General features: G+C 36.7%; 1 protein-coding gene across 4 annotated transcripts in view; it reads left to right on the top strand.

Annotated features, from left to right (window-relative positions):
• ntm (neurotrimin) overlaps positions 1–19,668 on the top strand; it is a 708,001-nt gene that overhangs the window by 678,450 nt on the left and 9,883 nt on the right. The window contains exons 6-9 of one of the 4 annotated variants that reach the window (XM_004916004.4): positions 369–489; positions 1,680–1,831; positions 9,334–9,369; positions 13,203–13,235. In XM_004916004.4, the coding sequence (XP_004916061.1) occupies positions 369–489; positions 1,680–1,831; positions 9,334–9,369; positions 13,203–13,235 (342 nt within the window). Of the gene's footprint in view, positions 1–368; positions 490–1,679; positions 1,844–9,333; positions 9,370–13,202; positions 13,236–19,668 lie in introns of all 4 variants that reach the window. The other 3 variants (XM_004916006.4, XM_031906604.1, XM_004916007.4) reach the window with 3 other exon arrangements.

The following is a 19,668-nucleotide window of genomic DNA, read 5'->3' as shown; positions in this document are numbered from 1 at the left end:
GAACATTCATATTTTTTTTCTCCAAGTGAGATTTCTAATGTGCATGTTTGTAAATTTACCAAGAGCACAAGAACTGCCTGGTCTGGAGGTGGAAGTAATCCAAGGTTCCACTGCATCAGAAGGCACAGCAGTGCTCAATTTGGAACAGAAGGCAGGAAGGATTGATCGGCTCTAGGAAAGTTTAGGGACTGCAACTGCATTTGCAGACGTGCATGAGAGTCAAGTGTTAAAAATAACTGTTACACTCTTCTTGATTACTGTTCCATTTTAAGTAAATAAAATATGTGGTAACAAACATAATAAAAAGTACTCAGAGAGCAATCTAATTTTCATTACTTATTCTGCTGAGTTATGTACATCTTTTATAGACCCACCATACATTCTGGATGCACAGAACATTGGGGCTCCCCTGGGCCATCGAGGTATTTTGCAATGTGAAGCCTCTGCTGTACCTGCTGCCGACTTCTTCTGGTACAAGGAAGACAAAAGGTAGTGAAGCCAAAAACATCTGAAAAAAAAAAATCCTAGGTCTGTGATTTTTTTTTTTTTTTTTGGGACACACTGGTTTTTTGTATGTGTGGACCGACACAGAACTTCCATTAATAGTTGGCTGGCAGTGTGCAGTCTTATCAGACAAAGTCATAATACCTGCCTACACAGAACTTTCATTAATAGTTGGCTGGCTCTGTGCAGTCTAATCAGACAAAGTCATAATATCTGCCTATAGCCAGTTCTAATCAGGTTTTGCTTACCCAGGTACCAAATATCCCATATATACTGCAGTTTCTTTACAGTAGTTCCATATGTGGATAAAGAGTGGTGACTAGGGGAAAAATTTCTTTAAATTGCACTACATAGTAACATAGTAAGTTAGGTTGAAAAAACACATACGTCCAAGAAGTGGCCTTAACCTGATACAAGTGATGATCTATGATCAGTACTGACATCACAGTTCAGAATATCATTCAGACACATGCTGACGTCATCATGGTCATTCAGCCATGATTTAATAACAATAAATAACAATCTGAAGGCAGATTTGTGAAGCTGCTTTTACAAGAAGTTGAGGGGAGGTCAGGTTAATCAGTTGGGGCCCTGAAGACACGTTACACCTAAAAATAGAAACATTCTTATTAAAATATCAAAAGCAGCCACAAACGTTTTTCACTGTAACATTGCTAAATCTCATGCATAAAAGGTTGTTGTTATTTTTGTAAGGAAAAGCCTGAGCCTCTCTTTGTGCCCCAAAAAGCCAAATCAGGTAAATGCACAAGGGTACACCAATCAACCTGATTTTGCCAAATGCGCCAAACAACCATATATTACCAAACTCACCATTTATATACTGGAACATGCTTTTATTACTTTTGTATACTTTTAATTTATATTTATATTTAGCCAGTACATTTAATAAGTAAAAAGAGAAAAGTAATTATAGTGGATTAGTGTACCACTTTCTTTACACCTCAAAAAATGTACTTATTATCATGGAATAAATTACCCACGGGATTTTAAATTACGGCCAGGGCAGTCGCTGATTAGGGCTAATAAACTAATAGTTTAAACTTTTTCTAGAATTTTAATTTAATTTTTTTGGAAGCTTTGCAATTCACTATATAATCACAAAGTATTCATATAATAATGTCACCTAACATTTAGTGTATTGTATTTTTTCTTAGGCTGAGTGATTCGTGGAGGGGGGTCAAAGTGGAAAACCGAGAGACCATTTCACGTGTTACATTCCTCAACGTTTCAGAACAGGACTATGGAAACTACACGTGTATGGCAAAGAATCTACTTGGGCACAGCAATGCCAGTATTATTCTGTTCGGTAAGAAGGAAGGTGATGTGCTGATTAAACCAGCTTTTTTTAATGCTTATAAATGCCCTTTTAAATAAGCAATGTTACCTATTGGTGTTAATCCTGTCCTATTATCTGTATTATTTTTATTACTATTAGTTTAAATTTGAATTGGAAAGTTTCTACCAGCAGCTATTAAAGTTGCTATCTCAGAAATCCATGAAGGGCACAATACATGGCAAGAGCTTGAAATGTTCCTGTTATTACCATTTAGTAATACTTCCATGCACCCTTAGCTGTTATCAAAAAACCAATGTATACTTCATAGAAAAAGGTTTCTTAGGAGACAGACACACAATACTCCATATAAAACCAATGAACAGAAACTTCTGAGCAGTTTATGCCTGTCAGGCTTCAGTGAGTAGCAATTTAGGGAAAAAAATATTTTTTTTCTTTTTCCTTTTATGTCTGCAGTATAAAAAAGAGGAATCATTTGCCTGTATTTTTTCCAGCTGGTTATATATAGATATGTTACTTTCTGAGCATACTGTAAATATATATATATATATATATATATATATATATAACAGAGAGAGAGCAGCAAATAAAAGAGATGTGGGATTACACAGCAGGGCTCTTCTGTTGGAGGGGTGTGTGGTGCTGCCAGCAGGTGAGCCTGGTGAGCTGGAGTCCCTGAAAAGAAGAGCCAGCAAAGCTTTGTGAGAAGCCTGTGTGTTTACAAGAGTTACCGTGGATGTGTGAAAGTCTTTGGGGACAGTGAGAAGCCCTGAACGGTTCCAGAGTGTTGAAGTTTCCCTGGAAGGTGAGAGCACCAAAGAGGGGACAAGTCTTATGTTGAAATGCTACAGAACTGTGTTCTTGTGACTGTTAGGTTGGAAAGAATTTTCCCGTAAGAAATCCGTGTTTTTGCCAGAAGGTGTGGTGTCCCAAAAATCGGACATTTTGGTCCTCATTATGACCTTTCTTAAGGATCTTGTGAAAGGTCCTAATGAGGACTAAAACGTTGGATTTTTGTGCGATGTGCTCACAATAAAGACATTGCAATTTTAATTAGGGTGTGCCGGTCTAAAAATACGTTTTCTATGCAATTTATTTGACTGAGCACTCTGCTATGTCGGATTTTTGGTATCGGAGTGCAGACATTAGAAAGATTATATATATATCATATATATATTTATCATATATTTTTATTACAGGTAGGTAACTATCATTGTTGCAGAATCTATGGTTGTATAGTTGGCTTCCCTCTGTTAGCCTGATGGACTGGTGCTCTTTACTCTTCTCTCTCCTATCCTTCCTGTCCTTAAATTTAATTTCCCATTAAAATGCCACATTTGAGATAAGAGTATTAGCAGTACATATAGAAGTACAGCAAATATCAGAATGTAATCCTTAAACATTAGCAATTTGTTGGTAATTGCATTGGGCTAGTTGTTACCACCAGGGTCGGACTGGGATGTGGAGGGCCCACCAGGGCCCACGCCCATAGCCTCCCCCCCCCCCACCGGAGTGCCCCCCTAACCCCCCTCGCAGGGCCCCCCACCCGACATCCTTCCCCGGGCGCGTAAATTTACTGCGTCGGAGCAGGAGCGGTTGGGCAGGGGGAGCGCCACAAGGGTCGGGTCTGGATTTTTCCCGGTGTCCCGGCGGCCCAGTCCGACCCTGGTTACTGCTACAAGGAGGCTTACAGCTCTAAGGGAAAGCCTGTTTCTTAATCTTTTCCTCTTGCTGAAAAATATTAAGGTGTGATATTCCATCCTTTTGAAAAGATTATGTGCACAGTGAGCTGTTGCACTAGTGATTAAGGCATTTTTTTAGTGGTCTAAACTTTTTTGTGTGTCACAAAAAGTCACATGGTAGCCGCATTTTGTAACATTTTCACCTTTTCAATAAATTTTCAACAGTTTCATGACGTTTTCAGCGAAGCAAAATGAGACAGGTTTGCACATCACTGGTAAGAATGTCCTTGTTGAGACCACAGCTTTTTAGACTTTTGAGATTGTATAACCAGGGATGGGCCTTCTTACTTATATTTTTACTGTTTTATTTGCAGCATTAGTGATTTACAGGCCAAGGAATTTGATCATGTCAGCTTGATCTTTTCCCTCATTTCATTTTACTCAACTTGCCTTGAGGCAATATATGCATTGTTAAGGGCAGGTAAAGCAAGCAGTATCTAGACATTTTGCTGAGGTGGCTTCCCATGTGCCACTATGCTCATCTTAATACTGTAGATTATCACATCCATTGCCAATGAAATGTTGAGACATGTTGTACTATGATGTACCGTGGTGTGCTTTTTGGTTTCAAAACAGAGATTGTTTCTTGTGTGTGTGTGTGTTTATAGTCTAAGAAAATCTGATTTTTTCATAGTTTTAATTTAAGTTGGTTTTGGGGGTAGTAGGATTATTAAAGTGGTTGGGTCCATTTTGACTTCCATCTCTGGCCTTGTTTATAGAAGAAAGGCTTATTCAACTTATGCCTAAATACTCGTGCTAGAAAGGTTATATAAAAATAATAATTATATAGTTTAAAGGTTCTCACCCTGTGCAGCTAAAACAGTTACTTACCCCTAAAAATATTAAGCAGGATGATTAAAATGATTATTTGGTATGCCCTAATTTGGTCTTATTTTTTGAGTCCCTTTAAAGAGCAAGGAAAGGCTACTACTGTAGCCCTTAATATAGTGTAGAGCTCCCTTGCCCAAAGTAAATCGCCAAATTTGTTTTTTAAAATAATGCTCACATCACCCAAAAATTTGCTTGTAACTTAAGTTTATTTGCAGCCTGTCACGGCCGCCATGTTGGATTCCTAGATTCCCCCGCTCGCACACCCCCCCCCGTGATCTAACAACACCGCCCGCCCCACCGCTCGCACCCCCGCTCGCACTGCCCCCCCCCATGCCGATCACCCCGCCACATCACCCTCATCCCGCCGCTCTCTCCCTGCTTGCCTGCTCCTTGCCTGTTCGGTGCTTCACTATGTCTTTGTGTGCAAGAGGGGAGGGAGGTGGAGGGGAGCGCGCCGGCTTCTCACTAAAACCTACCACTGCGCATGCGCCGCCTTCAGAGTCCCAGTCACACAGTCAATGTGGGAGCGATGCATTATGGGAAACCTCTTTACCCAGCTCAGCGTTTTTTCTCAGTGTTTGGCTTCAGATCTTCTGAACAGGTGAAATATGGGGAGACTTAAGGGCACTATTGAGACAACTGAAGGTATGCCTGCAGCTTGAGATTAACTCTTTATTAGCCTTTCCTTCTCCTCTAAGGATTATATAAAAGCATGCCTCACAATTATATTATGCATTGAGGAGTCAACTAGCCTTAAACTGGATTATGAAAGTAGCTTTTCAGTAAATGGAGATAAAGTATAGTCACACATTAAGCCTGGATAAAAGGAGGTACTTTATACCCACAAAGAAACTATATATCTGTCTATTTTTTCACTTTTGTTTGTCAATGACAAACTCACAGGGCCATGCTAAAGTAATTTCAGTAAGGTTGTTGGAATTCATTGCAGTGATTATTTTAAACAGCTGCATATATGCCCCTTTAGGCTAATGCCACACATTGCGTATTTTAGAACTGAAAATCCCAACCATGCTATCCCGATAATATGGAACTTCTCACACATATGTATAAGAAAGTTATTTGACTCCACATGAAATTGAGCCTTGTGTGTGTGCTGTGTGAGAACTTAGATGATAAGCTTCAGTGGGGCAGGGACTGATATATATAATGAATTATCTCTGAAGGCACACACCATGTTGGCTGAATAAATAATAATAAAGTCAGTAATATATTTTCAAAGAATACAGTAACCTTCCAAATAATTTAGCATTTCACTGAATGTTGGACATCAAATATGCAGGAAGGTCAACAGAGGGGCAGTATCATTAATAAATATAAATTATTGCTTTGGATGCAGACATCTTGAGAATGTAAATGATCTTCAACAAAACAACATTAAAGGCTAATTTTTGAGCAGAACAAAATATAGTTCCTATGCCTGTTGCTATTTTGGTTCAACTATAGAAAGGTTTCCTTGTACTTACTCTATTTCCTCAGAAGCTGCAGTCACTATGTAAAGGGGGCAATGTTTAGCCATAGTCATGTGTATACCTGTGTTTGCAGTGGCAGACCAACATAGCAAATGATGTTACCTTCTGGTACTTTTCACATTATTTTGTGTGCAGTCCCCCTTCAGGATCAGTACTTGTTCAGGTTCTTCATATCACATAAACTGTTTATAGATATTTTGAAAAATAATGTCCATTCATGTGTCCTAAAAAATGTAGGACTTTAAATCTAACCTCTAATTTAAAGACATTTAGGGGGTGATTTATCGAATTCAAATTTCTTATTATGATTATTTATCTATTTTTTGTGCTAAAACTTCCAATATTAGAGTTATGGTCCAAAAACTTGCAAGTTCATGTAGAAGTCAATAAGAGTTGTCCTAGGCAAAGTCAAGCCTTATTTTTAATTGGAGATTTTCTAGTTTTTTTCTTAACATTCAAGGTATTCAAAAAACTTTGAGGTTTTTTTACATATAAGTTTATTCAATTTAGAAATAAACTCTCAAATTCACAACCTCAAAAATGGATAAATAAGCACATAAGCCTTTATGACTAAATTCAAATAATAAAGTTAATATACATAGTACCTTTAAGCTCTTTCAAAGTTCTTGCATTTTGTTCATATCAGGCATGTACTTGAATACATTGCAGTTCACAATACTATTAGTTTGTGCCAGCATGGTTTTATGCGTAACAGATCTTGCTAGACTAATTTAGTCGCCTTTTATGAGGAGGTGAGTAGGAACCTTGATGCTGGAATGGCAGTTGATGTCATCTACTTGGACTTTGCTAAAGCGTTTGATACAGTACTTCACAGAAGGTTAATGATCAAATTAAGGAATATTGGCCTAGAACATAATATTTGTAATTGGATAGAGAACTGGCTGAAGGATAGCGTACAAAGAGTGGTGGTAAATGGAACATTTTCTAATTGGACCAGTGTGGTTAGTGGAGTATCGCAGGGGTCAGTCCTTGGTCCTTTGCTTTTTAACTTGTTTATTAATGACCTGGAGGGGGGCATAGACAGTACTGTTTCTATTTTTGCTGATGACACAAAATTGTGCAAAACTATAAGTTCCATGCAGGATGCTGCCGCTTTGCAGAGCGATTTGACAAAATTGGAAAACTGGGCAGCAAACTGGAAAATGAGGTTCAATGTTGATAAGTGCAAAGTTATGCAGTTTGGTAGAAATAATATAAACGCAAACTATCTACTGAATGGTAGTGTGTTGGGGGTTTCCTTAATGGAGAAGGATCTGGGGGTTTTTGTTGATAACAAGTTGTCTAATGCCAGGCAGTGTCATTCTGTGGCTACTAAAGCAAATAAAGTGCTGTCTTGTATAAAAAAGGGCATTGACTCAAGGGATGAGAACATAATTTTGCCCCTTTATAGGTCCCTGGTAAGGCCTCACCTTGAGTATGCGGTGCAGTTTTGGGCTCCAGTCCTTAAGAAGGATATTAATGAGCTGGAGAAAGTGCAGAGACGTGCAACTAAACTGGTTAAGGGGATGGAAGATTTAAACTATGAGGTGAGACTGTCGAGGTTGAGGTTGTTTTCTCTGGAAAAGAGGCGCTTGCGAGGGGACATGATTACTCTGTACAAGTACATTAGAGGGGATTATAGGCAGATGGGGGATGTTCTTTTTTCCCATAAAAACAATCAACGCACCAGAGGTCACCCCTTTAGATTAGAGGAACAGAGCTTCCATTTGAAGCAGCGTAGGTGGTTTTTCACGGTGAGGGCAGTGAGGTTGTGGAATGCCCTTCCTAGTGATGTCGTAATGGCAGATTCTGTTAATGCCTTTAAGAGGGGCCTAGATGAGTTCTTGATCAATCAGAATATCCAAGGCTATTGTGATACTAATATCTACAGTTAGTACTAGTGGTTGTATTTATAGTTTATGTATGTGAGTGTATAGATTGGTAGGTGTGGGTTAGGTGTGCTGGGTTTACTTGGATGGGTTGAACTTGATGGACACTGGTCTTTTTTCAACCCTATGTAACTATGTAACTATATGTGTGCCCTATGATTATATATGATATTCTGTACTGTTTAAATAGTGGCATAATGGCAACCAAACCCTAGAAAGTTTTATGTAGCTTATAGGGATTAAAGATACCTTTATAGACCTCATTGAAAAAGTGAGTGTTTACCAACAGTTCTGCTTCATTGGGATTAAACTATGTTCAGTGGTACCTTCAAGAGTAAATACCCATGAACTCTTTCTGCAAGCCGTACCAGAAAAATATAATGTATTGTTAAAATATCATGCGTTCATCATGTGTGCTGATTTTTTAGAAAAGAACTCAACCCACATCCAACCCCAACCCAAAAACATTAACCTGCACCCAACTGAAATCCTCAAAATGTTACCATTACTGGACCTTTTCTTGCATCTTTCTGCTCTGGATGCTACTTTGGGCAGGTACAGAGAAGCAGTGTACTTCCCCAGTTTGACTTGCACCCAAACCTGCACTGCTCACTCAATTTTCAAACCAAACCCATCTGATCTTTGGGTAAAGCACAGCATCCCACCTGCACATCGCTATCCTGGGCCTAATAATAATAAGTATCCAATTGGAAATTTCTTTCAAATTCTTCTTGGTGGTTGGTTGTTTTGGATTTCTAGTCTTCTAAAGCTTCTAATTCTATTTTTAAAACCATCACACCGTTATGCGCTGCTTTAAAAAATATGCCTGCTGTTCCAAAACATATAATTTTTCTGCCCAAACCAATTTTGGAGTATTTTTATTAAATATTTCCAGCTATAAAAGGTTGCATTACTGGCCAGCTCTAGAGTTATGAAACACATACAACAGTATTGCAATAAAAAGTGAAAATAGTATCTATTATATGTTAATTTTCTATTTGCTCCAGTTGATAATAAGGCATCTACTGTATATTAGGGAATATTCAGTATTCTTTATGTAAAAAAAAGCAGTAGTTTGATCTCAGTGAGGTTAGACACCAGCAGGTATTCTGAAAGCATGATACAGAGGAAAATAAAAACAAAATGGTCTTTTTTATATAAGAACATAATTCATATCCTTTAGTGCTTTAGGTTAGCAAAACAAGAAGGTTTTAAATGTATTAAGTGCACAGCATTTTAGGGTAATTCTTTTGGAAACTCTTTCAGGGTTGTATTGGCATAGTATAATCTCCCAGGATATCTCTGAACGCTCATTACAACTGAGTTAAAAGTAATAGAGTGTATGGATTTAAATCTATTTCTTTCCTAGTGATTGTTCATATAGTAGTACAAAGTCAATAGATGTCACAATGCCAAGTGTTTATTTATAACATGTTTTCCTTTCCAGGTTTGATACATTTTATAGTTTTATCTTAATTTTTTTCTATTTATTTTAAAAATGTTATTGTGTAAATGTCAAAACCTTTATTCTCCCACCCAATATCTGCCCTTCCCCTTTGTAGAATTATTCCAGTCCACCAGCTCACCCTTACTGCAAGGTCAGTACAGTCTGTCCCTTGTTTCCTATCATTTGTCTTACCTCTTGTGGTCTACTTGTGGCATGAGTAGCCACTGTGTGTCTGGGTTAAGGCTCGTTTCTGTTTTTTGGGTGCTTTTTGTCAGCAGTGTTTGTTTTTATTTCGATGTTCTTGCTTTCCTTGTAATCTAGTTCTTGAGTCATCCATGCTTTTTATGTTGCTCTTTTCATCTTTAACAGAAGAACCAAATCTATGGCTAGGGCCATATACTCCAAGCTATTCTTTCCTCGCTTGTCTTGCTGTATTTCTTTATAGTTTTAATGTTTGAGATGCACGGATCCTGCTTTTTTAAAAAGCATGTGAATTGGTGAAGCACAAACAAATTAGAACTTTTCTGTAAGACTGCTGGGTACAAGGTATACAGGGCAGCTGTACACAATCACACACTAACATTTGATTAGGGATTTACTCTGTTTACTGATGGTACTTTTACATCAATTAACCATTTTTGCTTAGCTTTTAATAGAACTATCCAGGTTCTTGTGCCCTTTACACATGTTCAGGACTTTTCCTAAATATGATTTCTATTATTTATATAGGTATAAGACAATAATGTAGGAATGTGTTACAGGTATGGGATCCCTTATCCTGACACCCGTTATCCAGAAAATTCCATATTACGGAAAGGCCATCTCCCATAGACTCCATAATAAGCAAATAATTCTAGTTTTAAAAAGTGATTTCCTTTTTCTCTGTAATTATAAAACAGTACATTGTACTTGATCCCAACTAAGATATAATTAATCCTTATTGGAGGTAAAACAAGCCTATTGGGTTTATTCAATATTTAAATGATTTTTAGCAGACTTAAGTTATGGAGATCCAAATTACAAAAAGATCCCTTATCTGGAAAACCCCATGTCTCGAGCATTCTGGATAACAGATCCCATTCACTAAAATCCAGCAATGTCATCCCCTTCAAGGTAATATTTATGCCATTCTAATTTCAAAACAGTTCTGCCTTTGTTTACTTTGAGTATAGAATTAAGAATAGAGACAGGGGTGTGATGAAAAGCCTCCTGCATTTTAAAGTGTCCATGTTTGGCCTTATTGCTTGTCACTACTATACAAATTTTTTAAGTGCCCCTTAATTTGGTGAAGCTGCAAAACAAGCTGTGAAACTGATTTGTTCTACTGGAGGAGTCTAATTCATTTAAAATCTCCAGAAGCATAAAGAATCAGCCCCACAGAAAAAGGAGAACAATGTAGACTTCCAGTCTTCAATTGTTAGACAACATTAATATCACTGAAGTCTTGTTCCTATTTTGAAATGTAACATTCTCTGTGATTTTGTTCCAAGCAGATGGAAAAATATTGATGTGTACTTGTTTTTTGTCTTATACTTTTCAACTCTAATTAATAGATCTCTATAGGGACAGAACAGTGTCAAAGTCTGTTTATGCTGCTACTGGTTTTGAGCAATTGGCAATAAAATGAGAAACTTCTGTAAACATTCTGTACATGGATACAAAAAGCTTACATCATTTATGAGTTGCCTACTGAAAATAAGAATGTGATGAGGTATTTTATTTTTTTTGTATGTTATCTTTGAAGAATCCATCAACTTGATGTGTGGAGACCCAAATCAAAAGCCTAGTTTAATATACTTATTCCACAACAACTTCTCTTCCCTCAAACTGGGCAATTTATGTGGCCTGTATCAATACCTTTGTGTCACACAGATTTATTCTTAACTAGCAGTATTGATTTTCAGGTGAATAACACAGCCGAGTATTTAAACAGTTACCTATATTGACATAATTGTTGAGTTTATCTCCTTGTTTGGTGTTAATATACCGAATGTCTAGGACCATCCATATATTAAGGGAAATATTCTTGAATACAGGGCATTATGATTAGTGGGGTATTTTCTAATTGAACCACTGTTAATTGAACATCTTTGGCTTCTGTCCTTGGGACACTCATATTTAAATGATCTATTAATGACTTTGAATTTGCCATTGAAAGTAGGTTCTTTGCTGATGAAACAAAATTATGCAAGGTAATAAGAGTCGTGGAGAATGTTTCCACTTCACCAAGTTATTTAGATAAATTGGGGGTACTGGGCAATTAAACGGCCGTTGAGGTTCAGCATTGATAAATGCAAGGTTATACGTTTGAAGAAAAAAATATGAATACAAATCATACCCTAAAAGTTACTGCATAAGCCAGTTAATAGGATGGATGAAGGTTGGTGTTGTATCTTCACTGGAAGCGCAAAAGAATGCAGTTAATCAGTGTCACTGAAAGACACCAATATATTATCATGTATATAAAGGGCCATAGACTCAAGGGACACAGATATAATATTTTTCAAATTAACTATTGCTATCTTAACCAGCCGGATTATTCTGCTACTACTTATAACCATTCATTTAACCAACTGCAACCCCTCCTAAATCACCTTGACACAATATGGTATGCTTAACTGCCACCCTACCATAAACCTGTATGTAATGTGTCGCTTCTGCCCCAAAGTTGTCTAAGTTATATTCTCTCATGAGCAAGACTTCTGTTTGTTTATTTTCTCTGCATTGTCTTTCTGTTTTGTTTACCCTGATATTTTAAACACTTTTGCAAAAATGTAACTTTATAAAGCACAGCCTTGTAAATGTTTTTTCAGACCAGAAATGTTGTACCCTTTATATGCAGTGCAGTTTTGAGCACCAATTTATATTTTTATTGCAATGGGAAATGCAGGTCTTAATCAATTAATTGAGTGGAATAGAAAATTTTAAAAAGAGGCGCATAAAGGATATAGGGGTGCACGAAAATGATTGTATGTTGTAAATAATTTGACAAAATCCCAGGATTTCTTAAGATTCAGGATTGACCTAAACAACAAATTTAGACAGCAATTCAGTCTCTAAATACAAAAAGAATGGGTTTTGTAAAACTCTTGCAAAGTTATCTCCATATAACAAAGCTTCTGTAGAAATATGTTACAGGCCAATGTAAAGAAATCCAGGGGGATATTACTTCCAGGTGTATAAAAAGTACAAAAGGTGTCATAAATGATTAAAATAACTTCTTTAACTTTCAGCAATGTAAATGGTTATTCACTAGAAGAAGAGTACATTTATGAAATTGTCTGTCAGTGGAGGTTGTTTTAGCAGACTCCCTTAATGCCCTTGAAAAAAAAAAAACATTAATTAGCAAGCAAGATATTCATGGTAACAATAATTAATTTAGCCTAAATAGCATGTTGATGCAAGTAGAAGTTTCTCATTCTCCCATACTTAGATGTACTGTATTTAACAAAAATTGGCCTCATCTGAATAGACAACACCTGCCCCCCCTTATAGATGATATTAATGGCATCGTTTTACTTTCCAGCAACGTAGTAATGGTAATTATGAATACCAAATGCATCTTCACAGAACTGGAAAAGTTTATTAACAAATGTAAATCCTAATGCGTTTGATCAATGTAGTATAAATTGCATTAATGCTACCTAAATCATATTGTAAATACTTGAATATACTGTGGTCTGATACATTGATACCTGTATAGAGTAAAGAATTCCAATTATTTCAGTTTTATCTTAGCTACCCTTTGTCTGCCCCTCCCACACTCTCACTTTTAAGTATTAAAGAAATTAGGATAATTCTAGTGTTATGTTTTCTCAGATTTGCATAGGGTAGAATGAATTTCATTAATCCTTAAGATAAATGAATTAATTTTCTATAATAACACATATTGCTGCAGTGCTTTGCTCAACCCAGCAGCAAACTTTCTATATTGCTTTGCTATATTGCTTTGCTCCCTAATTACCCGTTGTTTTTGATTTTTAGAAGAGTCCACAGCGGCCTTGACCCCCCTTAAAGGTTAGTAATTCTGTCTACCTCCCACCACCTCCCGTTGCCAGGCTTCTTGCATAGTCTCTCATATTTGCCTTCTGCATAGTGTGTCCTGCTTCAGTCAGATTTCTCTTTTACGCCCTCCTCGATTTAATATGGTAAGAAGTTGTTTTTAAACATAATAACAGATACTAACTGGGTGTAGGGTTGTTACTCTATGATGCCCAGTAGACCCAAAATAGCTCTGTTGGACCATATTGAATTAGGGTCAGTGGGCTCTCTGTGAATTTCCTAAGCTTCATTCCTACTGCTTCTTTATTCCCTGGTTTTTACTTCTAATCAGCAATTTTTGTTCATAACCTATAAACGTTCATTAAGTGCTATCTGTATGCATCATTGCAATTCATTTTTTGAAGCACTTTCCTTATTATGTGCCTTTGTTGCTCAATTATTGGTTTATCCCTTGTGTTTATAATTTGCTTCCCTGTGGTGTTTTGCAACCTGCCTGGCGGTTCCGAGCCAGAAAAATCAATGAAATTTTACATTGTTACTTTTATCTGTTCAGTATTTTTGATAGTTCCACTGGCTCCAATTGTCCTCTTCCATAACCTACCCACTGTGTAGAGTTTGTGTTTGTTTCCTGTTGCCCCAATATTTCTTTTCCCGCAAACACAATTTGTTTTTTGTTTTTATCTCTCTCTTTGTCACCCAATAGGCTTTCTTTTCAAGAGAAAATTCCACTCACATATTTTCTGTTCAGCCATCTTTTTTTTCTCTCATCTATTTTTATGTTGACTTAATTAGATTTGCTATCTGCATTTATGTCGTTTTTTTTAATTATACCTTGACCAGTCATCGACAGTCGGGGTCGGACTGGGGGGTGCAGGGCCCCGCCGGCTGTGTCCCTCGCACCCCCTAGGTGCCCCTGCTGCACCCCCTAACCCTCCGCTGTGCCTCCCTAACCCCCCACCCAATGTCCTCCCCGAACGCGCGTAAATGTAATGCGTCGGGGGCGGCACACCATCAGCCGAGGGAGCGCCGGCAAGGGTTGGGTCTGGGTTCAGGGATCTGGGTTTTTTCCCGGTGTCCCAGCGGCCCAGTCTGACCCTGTCTACAGTTTTTTTTCTGTAGTGTTCTCACCCTATGTGCTGTGTTGTGCAATCATTTTTGTATTGATTCTTAGATATGTACAAATGTATTTCCCTCTTGGCCTCTTTTGTCATTTGTAGTATTTTACACCCTTTTTGCTCCCCTCTTTGCTGTGTCCCCTATTTTACATAATATCAGGCCAAAGATCTTCCTTCATAGGACTATTGCCCAATGTCCTCAAAGGAAAATTAAGCCCTAGTCCCCCCTCCACTAACCCCCCCCCCCCCAAGCTCCCTCCCCACAGCATCTATTCTTTTCCCTGTGTCCTGATCTGCCATAAATTTGCAGAGTTGCACAGCGAATTCCAAAGGGGGCATCTTCCCCCTCTTCCGATCCTTTTCGCCGACACAAATCTAGGAGGAGCAGCTGAATCCACATCCTGAATGAGCTTTGACTGCGCATTCTCCCACAAGATCTGTACTGACAGAAGAGGATGAGAAGACAGACAGATGATGGCACCGTTAAACTCAGCACGCAAATCTGTAGATTTATAGCAGTTAAGCACACAAGGAGACTTCTGAACAGAATAGCTCTTGTGGAGAGGGAGCTTGTGTGGCAGGCAGGGTTTTTTCTCCTTCAATGCACTTTGCCATGCTTTCTTTATTTTTTTTTTTTTTATAAATATATCTCTTTATATCTCAATATGGCTAGTTTTTACTATTTTGTTTTTTTCTAGAATCTCTATTAACTTGCTCTTTATATTATTGACTGCAATGCAATTTTTTTTCATTATCAATCATATTCATTCATGTGCTTTATTTTGACACAGACATATACTCTGCTTGTCCCATATTCTCTTTGCATTTAAACACTTTTGGGTACCCGTATATGCTAAACTTACATATCTTACACTTTTTGTCCCTTTTCTCTATACAGGTATGGGATTATAAGCAAATAATTCTAATTTTAAAAAATGATTTAATTTTTCTCTTTAACAATAAAACAGTACCTTGTACTTGATCCCAACTAAGATAATAATAATTAATCCTTATTGGAGGCAATACAAGCCTATTGGATTTATTCAATATTTAAATGATTTTTAGCAGACTTAAGTTATGGAGATCTAAATTACAGAAGGATCCCTTGCCTGGAAAATGCTAGGTCCCAAGCATTCTGGATAACAAGTCCCATACCTGTACTATCTTCCAATTTCTGACTGCTGAAAAAAAAGTACCACACAGGGCATTTGACTGAACTGTACACCCATGAAACCACAAGACTCCAACCACAAAGTTGAATCAGGAAACTTTTTTTAATTGCTGTTCCTGCAACATTTCTTTTTTTCTGATTTAACACATTTATTTGCTTTTTGTTCAGACAGTTTTCAAGCTAAACTGACTATCCTTGTTCCAGTGCTATCTTTTTTTTTTTTTTGATCTGCTTGTATGTTAAATACCTCACTTCTGAATCACACCACATAGCTTTTAGGAGTTATTTTAAACTGCAGCCTACTCAAAAAAGAAAACCATACCATTTCCTAAATCCCAGTGAATATGCTTACTTTAGAAATTGCTTCCTGCTGTAATTGTTGATTAATACCCCTCCTTTGTCCGTGAAAGCATTTCACATCCTGAAAAGTAAATGTGATGTAATAATATATGGTTTGACAACTGCACTATTAATTATTAATGCATGCAATCATTTTTTTATTACATTGTTAGTGCAAATATTTAAATCATTTGTGTATATGCTGGCAGACTATTTTGTTAATATAAATACTGTCTTTGGAATTTTTTATTTCATGCTTTTATACCATTGTGCCCCCCACCCCACTGTTACGGAGTAATATAGTAATTTAGGTTGAAAAAGGACACATTCATCAATTTTAACCTGTTCATCTAAATGAAACTTTTGAATATGCTAGTTGATCTAGTGGAAGGAGAAAAACAGTGTCTGAGGCCTCTACAATTCCTTTTTGCTCTCACTGTAAAAAACAAAACAAATAACAAAAAATTTTTTTGCATCTTAAGGCACTACATTACCAATCTCAACCAATAGGAATTTGCTTTTAAACAGGTTCCCAGTAAATGCTACCTGCTGATTGGTTGCTATGGGTTACTGCTCCTGGGCAAACTTAGTGCCTTATTACATAATCCGCTTAAAATGAAACTTTTTTTCTTCCAATCTCAGTGGATACCATTGAGTCAGCAGGAAGAACCTACTGGTTTATTTTATTGTCCTTTTATACATTTATAGTGATCACATTCCCCATTAGGTTCTCTAGTACAAACATTCCCAACTAAGTCAACCTTTCCCTTATAACTGAGACCACTGAATACCCTGTATGAACTTAGTTACTCTTCTTTGTACTTTCTCTATTTAATACTAGCACTGGAGATCAAAACTGCACTGCATAACCATGTTAAGGCCATATCAGTGCTTTGTAAAATGTATGCTTGGTTAATAGGGATAATGAGTATGTACCCTGAAAAATACATGTTGATAATTAATGAACAAATAGTAGCAAACACAGAAGAGTGTGTTTCCCTAAATTCACTTAAATAAACTATGTAATGTTACTTTTGACTTCGATTGATTTTGGATTTTTTCACAAATATTGTTAGTTATTATTGATACAGAGTTGGGTATTGCATATTGTCTAGTGCTTTAATAGATGTTGTTGTAACATTGTCATTGCTGGGTACTGCCTTCTACTTTCCTAATTGTGGCCTGGCATGAATGGTGTTAAAGCCCTTACACGCTAAGGAGCAGATTTAGCAAAGTGTTAAATTAGAGCACACAAAAGAAAAAGTCACTCAATTTCTATTTAGTCCTATAGGATTTTTAGAAGCATATATATCAATGGTTAAAAATTACAGTTCACCATTTTATAAATAAACGTTGAAAAATCCCAAAGGAATTAGTAGAAAGTGCATGGATTTTCCTGTTGTGGGCTCTCATTGCACACTTCTGCCCCTAAGCTTTGGATGGAGCAAATCAATGGATTTCACCAGATGTTTGAAAGCATCTTATTCTATTGGTATGGGTTGTCTTTTTTGTGTTGCATACAGACCTCTACGTGTTGTTGAATGAAAATAATGAGACATAATAGACACATTTCTTTGAGATCTTGACCCATGCCTTCTCTAAACAACCTTATCATTATCTTAAATAAGATTAAAAATGGGGCCTTAGGTGGGAATTAATTCCTGTTACTGTGCATCCCTATAAGTTGTTTGCTGAGGCTGCATTATATGTGCCCTATAATGTAGATTAATCAACACTATCACGTAAGTTACTTGTGGTGCACAGTGAGCTCTAAGTATCCTGGTAAAGCAGCCGGAATGCTGCTATTATGTGTATTTTACACGTAATAGAAGAGGTCCCTTGTGGCCCTTATTGTGCTGTGATTTTTTTTCTTGCAGATTATCAAAGTATCTGAATCAAATGTATCCCACATATATTTAGAAGCTTGCTAGATATACTGTGTTTATCATTTGTATTCATCTGTCATTTGGCTCAGTAAAGTACTTGATGCTAACCAAGTCGCATGACTCCATATTGGTGGCAAAACAATTCTATTGGGTTTATTTAATGCTTAATGATTTTTAGCAGACTTAAAGAATAAGTAAACATACCTCCCAACACTTGAAAAATCAAAAGAGGGCCAGAATGAAATGCTGTGCGTAGTGCAGTGAATATTTTTTGGCCATGCCCATTTTTGCTACCACACCCCTTAAATACCACTCCCATTTTACTAAATTTGGCAGGTTATTTAAAGTTTAGACACATTTCTGGGGGTTTTGGGATCTTGTTTTATGTGTTACTACAGTTTTGCTAAAAAAGCTGAAATTGCCCTTTAATCTGCAAGTCTCAGTTCCCCCAAGAAACTTGTTTATCTTATTACAATTGTATCTCAGTGCAGGTGAAGCTTGTTAAGATTTCTGGGCTCTCTGCCAAAAGCCCATTTATTTCATTAAGTCCGAAATACAATGTATCTAAGTGCAGGTGAAGCTTGTTAAAATTTCTGGGCTCTCTGCCAATAGCTACTTTTTAATTAAATTTGTAACTTTTTTAGCCTTGATGAAAGGGAAATGAGGAACTTTTCAGTAAGAATCCGGGACTGTGGGCTGAGCTGTTAAAAGAGGGACTGTCCCAAGAAAATTGGGACAGTTGGGAGGTATGCAGTAGGCACCTTTTTTAGGTCTTCATAGTCTGCAAGAGGCGTGCTCAGAAAGCAAAAAGGGCGGAGCCTCATACTAGACAAGGAAGTAAGTAAAAGAACTGCAGTTCATGTCCTTGTAACAGAGAAAAAAAATAAATCTGTATACAGGGAGAAAGGTATGTTATTCTTGGGGCCATACATTGTAATTTTAGGGTACTTTAAAATAAAAAGTTATTTATCCTTTAAGCTATGGTAACCCAATTTACAAAAAAATCCCTTATCTCAGAAAACCCCAGGTACAAACCATTCCAGATAATAGATCCTATACCCATATGCTAGTTTATAATATCTGTTAAGTGCTTCAATGTTTAAAGAGATACTGACATTAAATAAAACAACTTTTTAAAATACGAATGTACATAAAAAGTTCCCTATAGGTCATTTTGATCATTTTTATAAGTAATTGTTACTAGAAGTTCCTAAACCTGACTGTTTTGCCAACCTAACTGTCCCTTCTCAGCCTGTCAGTTATGGCTACTAATGGTAAAGGACTACTGCTGCACAAATATGTGGAACATGGGGGATCAGATAGGAAATGTAAAAGCATCAGACAATAAATTTTATGGCAAAATTATAAATAGCATGCAAAGACATTGTTATGATAGATGTAAAAAACATTTCATTTTTGGTATCAGTATCTCTTTAAAACATATAAACAAGATGGCAGTTCACTTGGTTAACTTGGTTAAGCAGAGTTACTTGATTATTAATTTATATTTTTATATTAGGTTTTAGTGAGGCTAGTTTACAGGATCCAGTGTAATAATCTTGATGTGTATCTCTTGTTAATAAAAGTATTAAAGAGAAGAGTGGCAAAACAAATTGTTTTTAAAAGGGTTTCACAAAAAAAAAAAGTATTCTGACACTTAACTTTAGTCTGATTTAAATAAACATTGGGATATATTTAACCAGACAGAATGAGACTAATCCATTGCCATTGGGATTGCTCTGTATTTATCATCAAAGGATGTTGTATTGATTTCTTTGGATTGTTTTGTAATGATAAATTGGTATGTAATTACTTTGTCCCATATTTGCTTAAGTTTTGTCTCAGAAAATATACTGACTAGAAGTGTGTATATTAAGCACATTTTTTAAAATAAAGGATTGCAACATACTTTGAATCGAGCATCACACAGAATTTCA

Source organism: Xenopus tropicalis, chromosome 7 (genome assembly GCF_000004195.4).
Source record: "Xenopus tropicalis strain Nigerian chromosome 7, UCB_Xtro_10.0, whole genome shotgun sequence".
Taxonomy (NCBI): domain Eukaryota; kingdom Metazoa; phylum Chordata; class Amphibia; order Anura; family Pipidae; genus Xenopus; species Xenopus tropicalis.
Note: the sequence above shows the minus strand (reverse complement) of the source record. Positions and strands in the feature narration are given on the sequence as shown.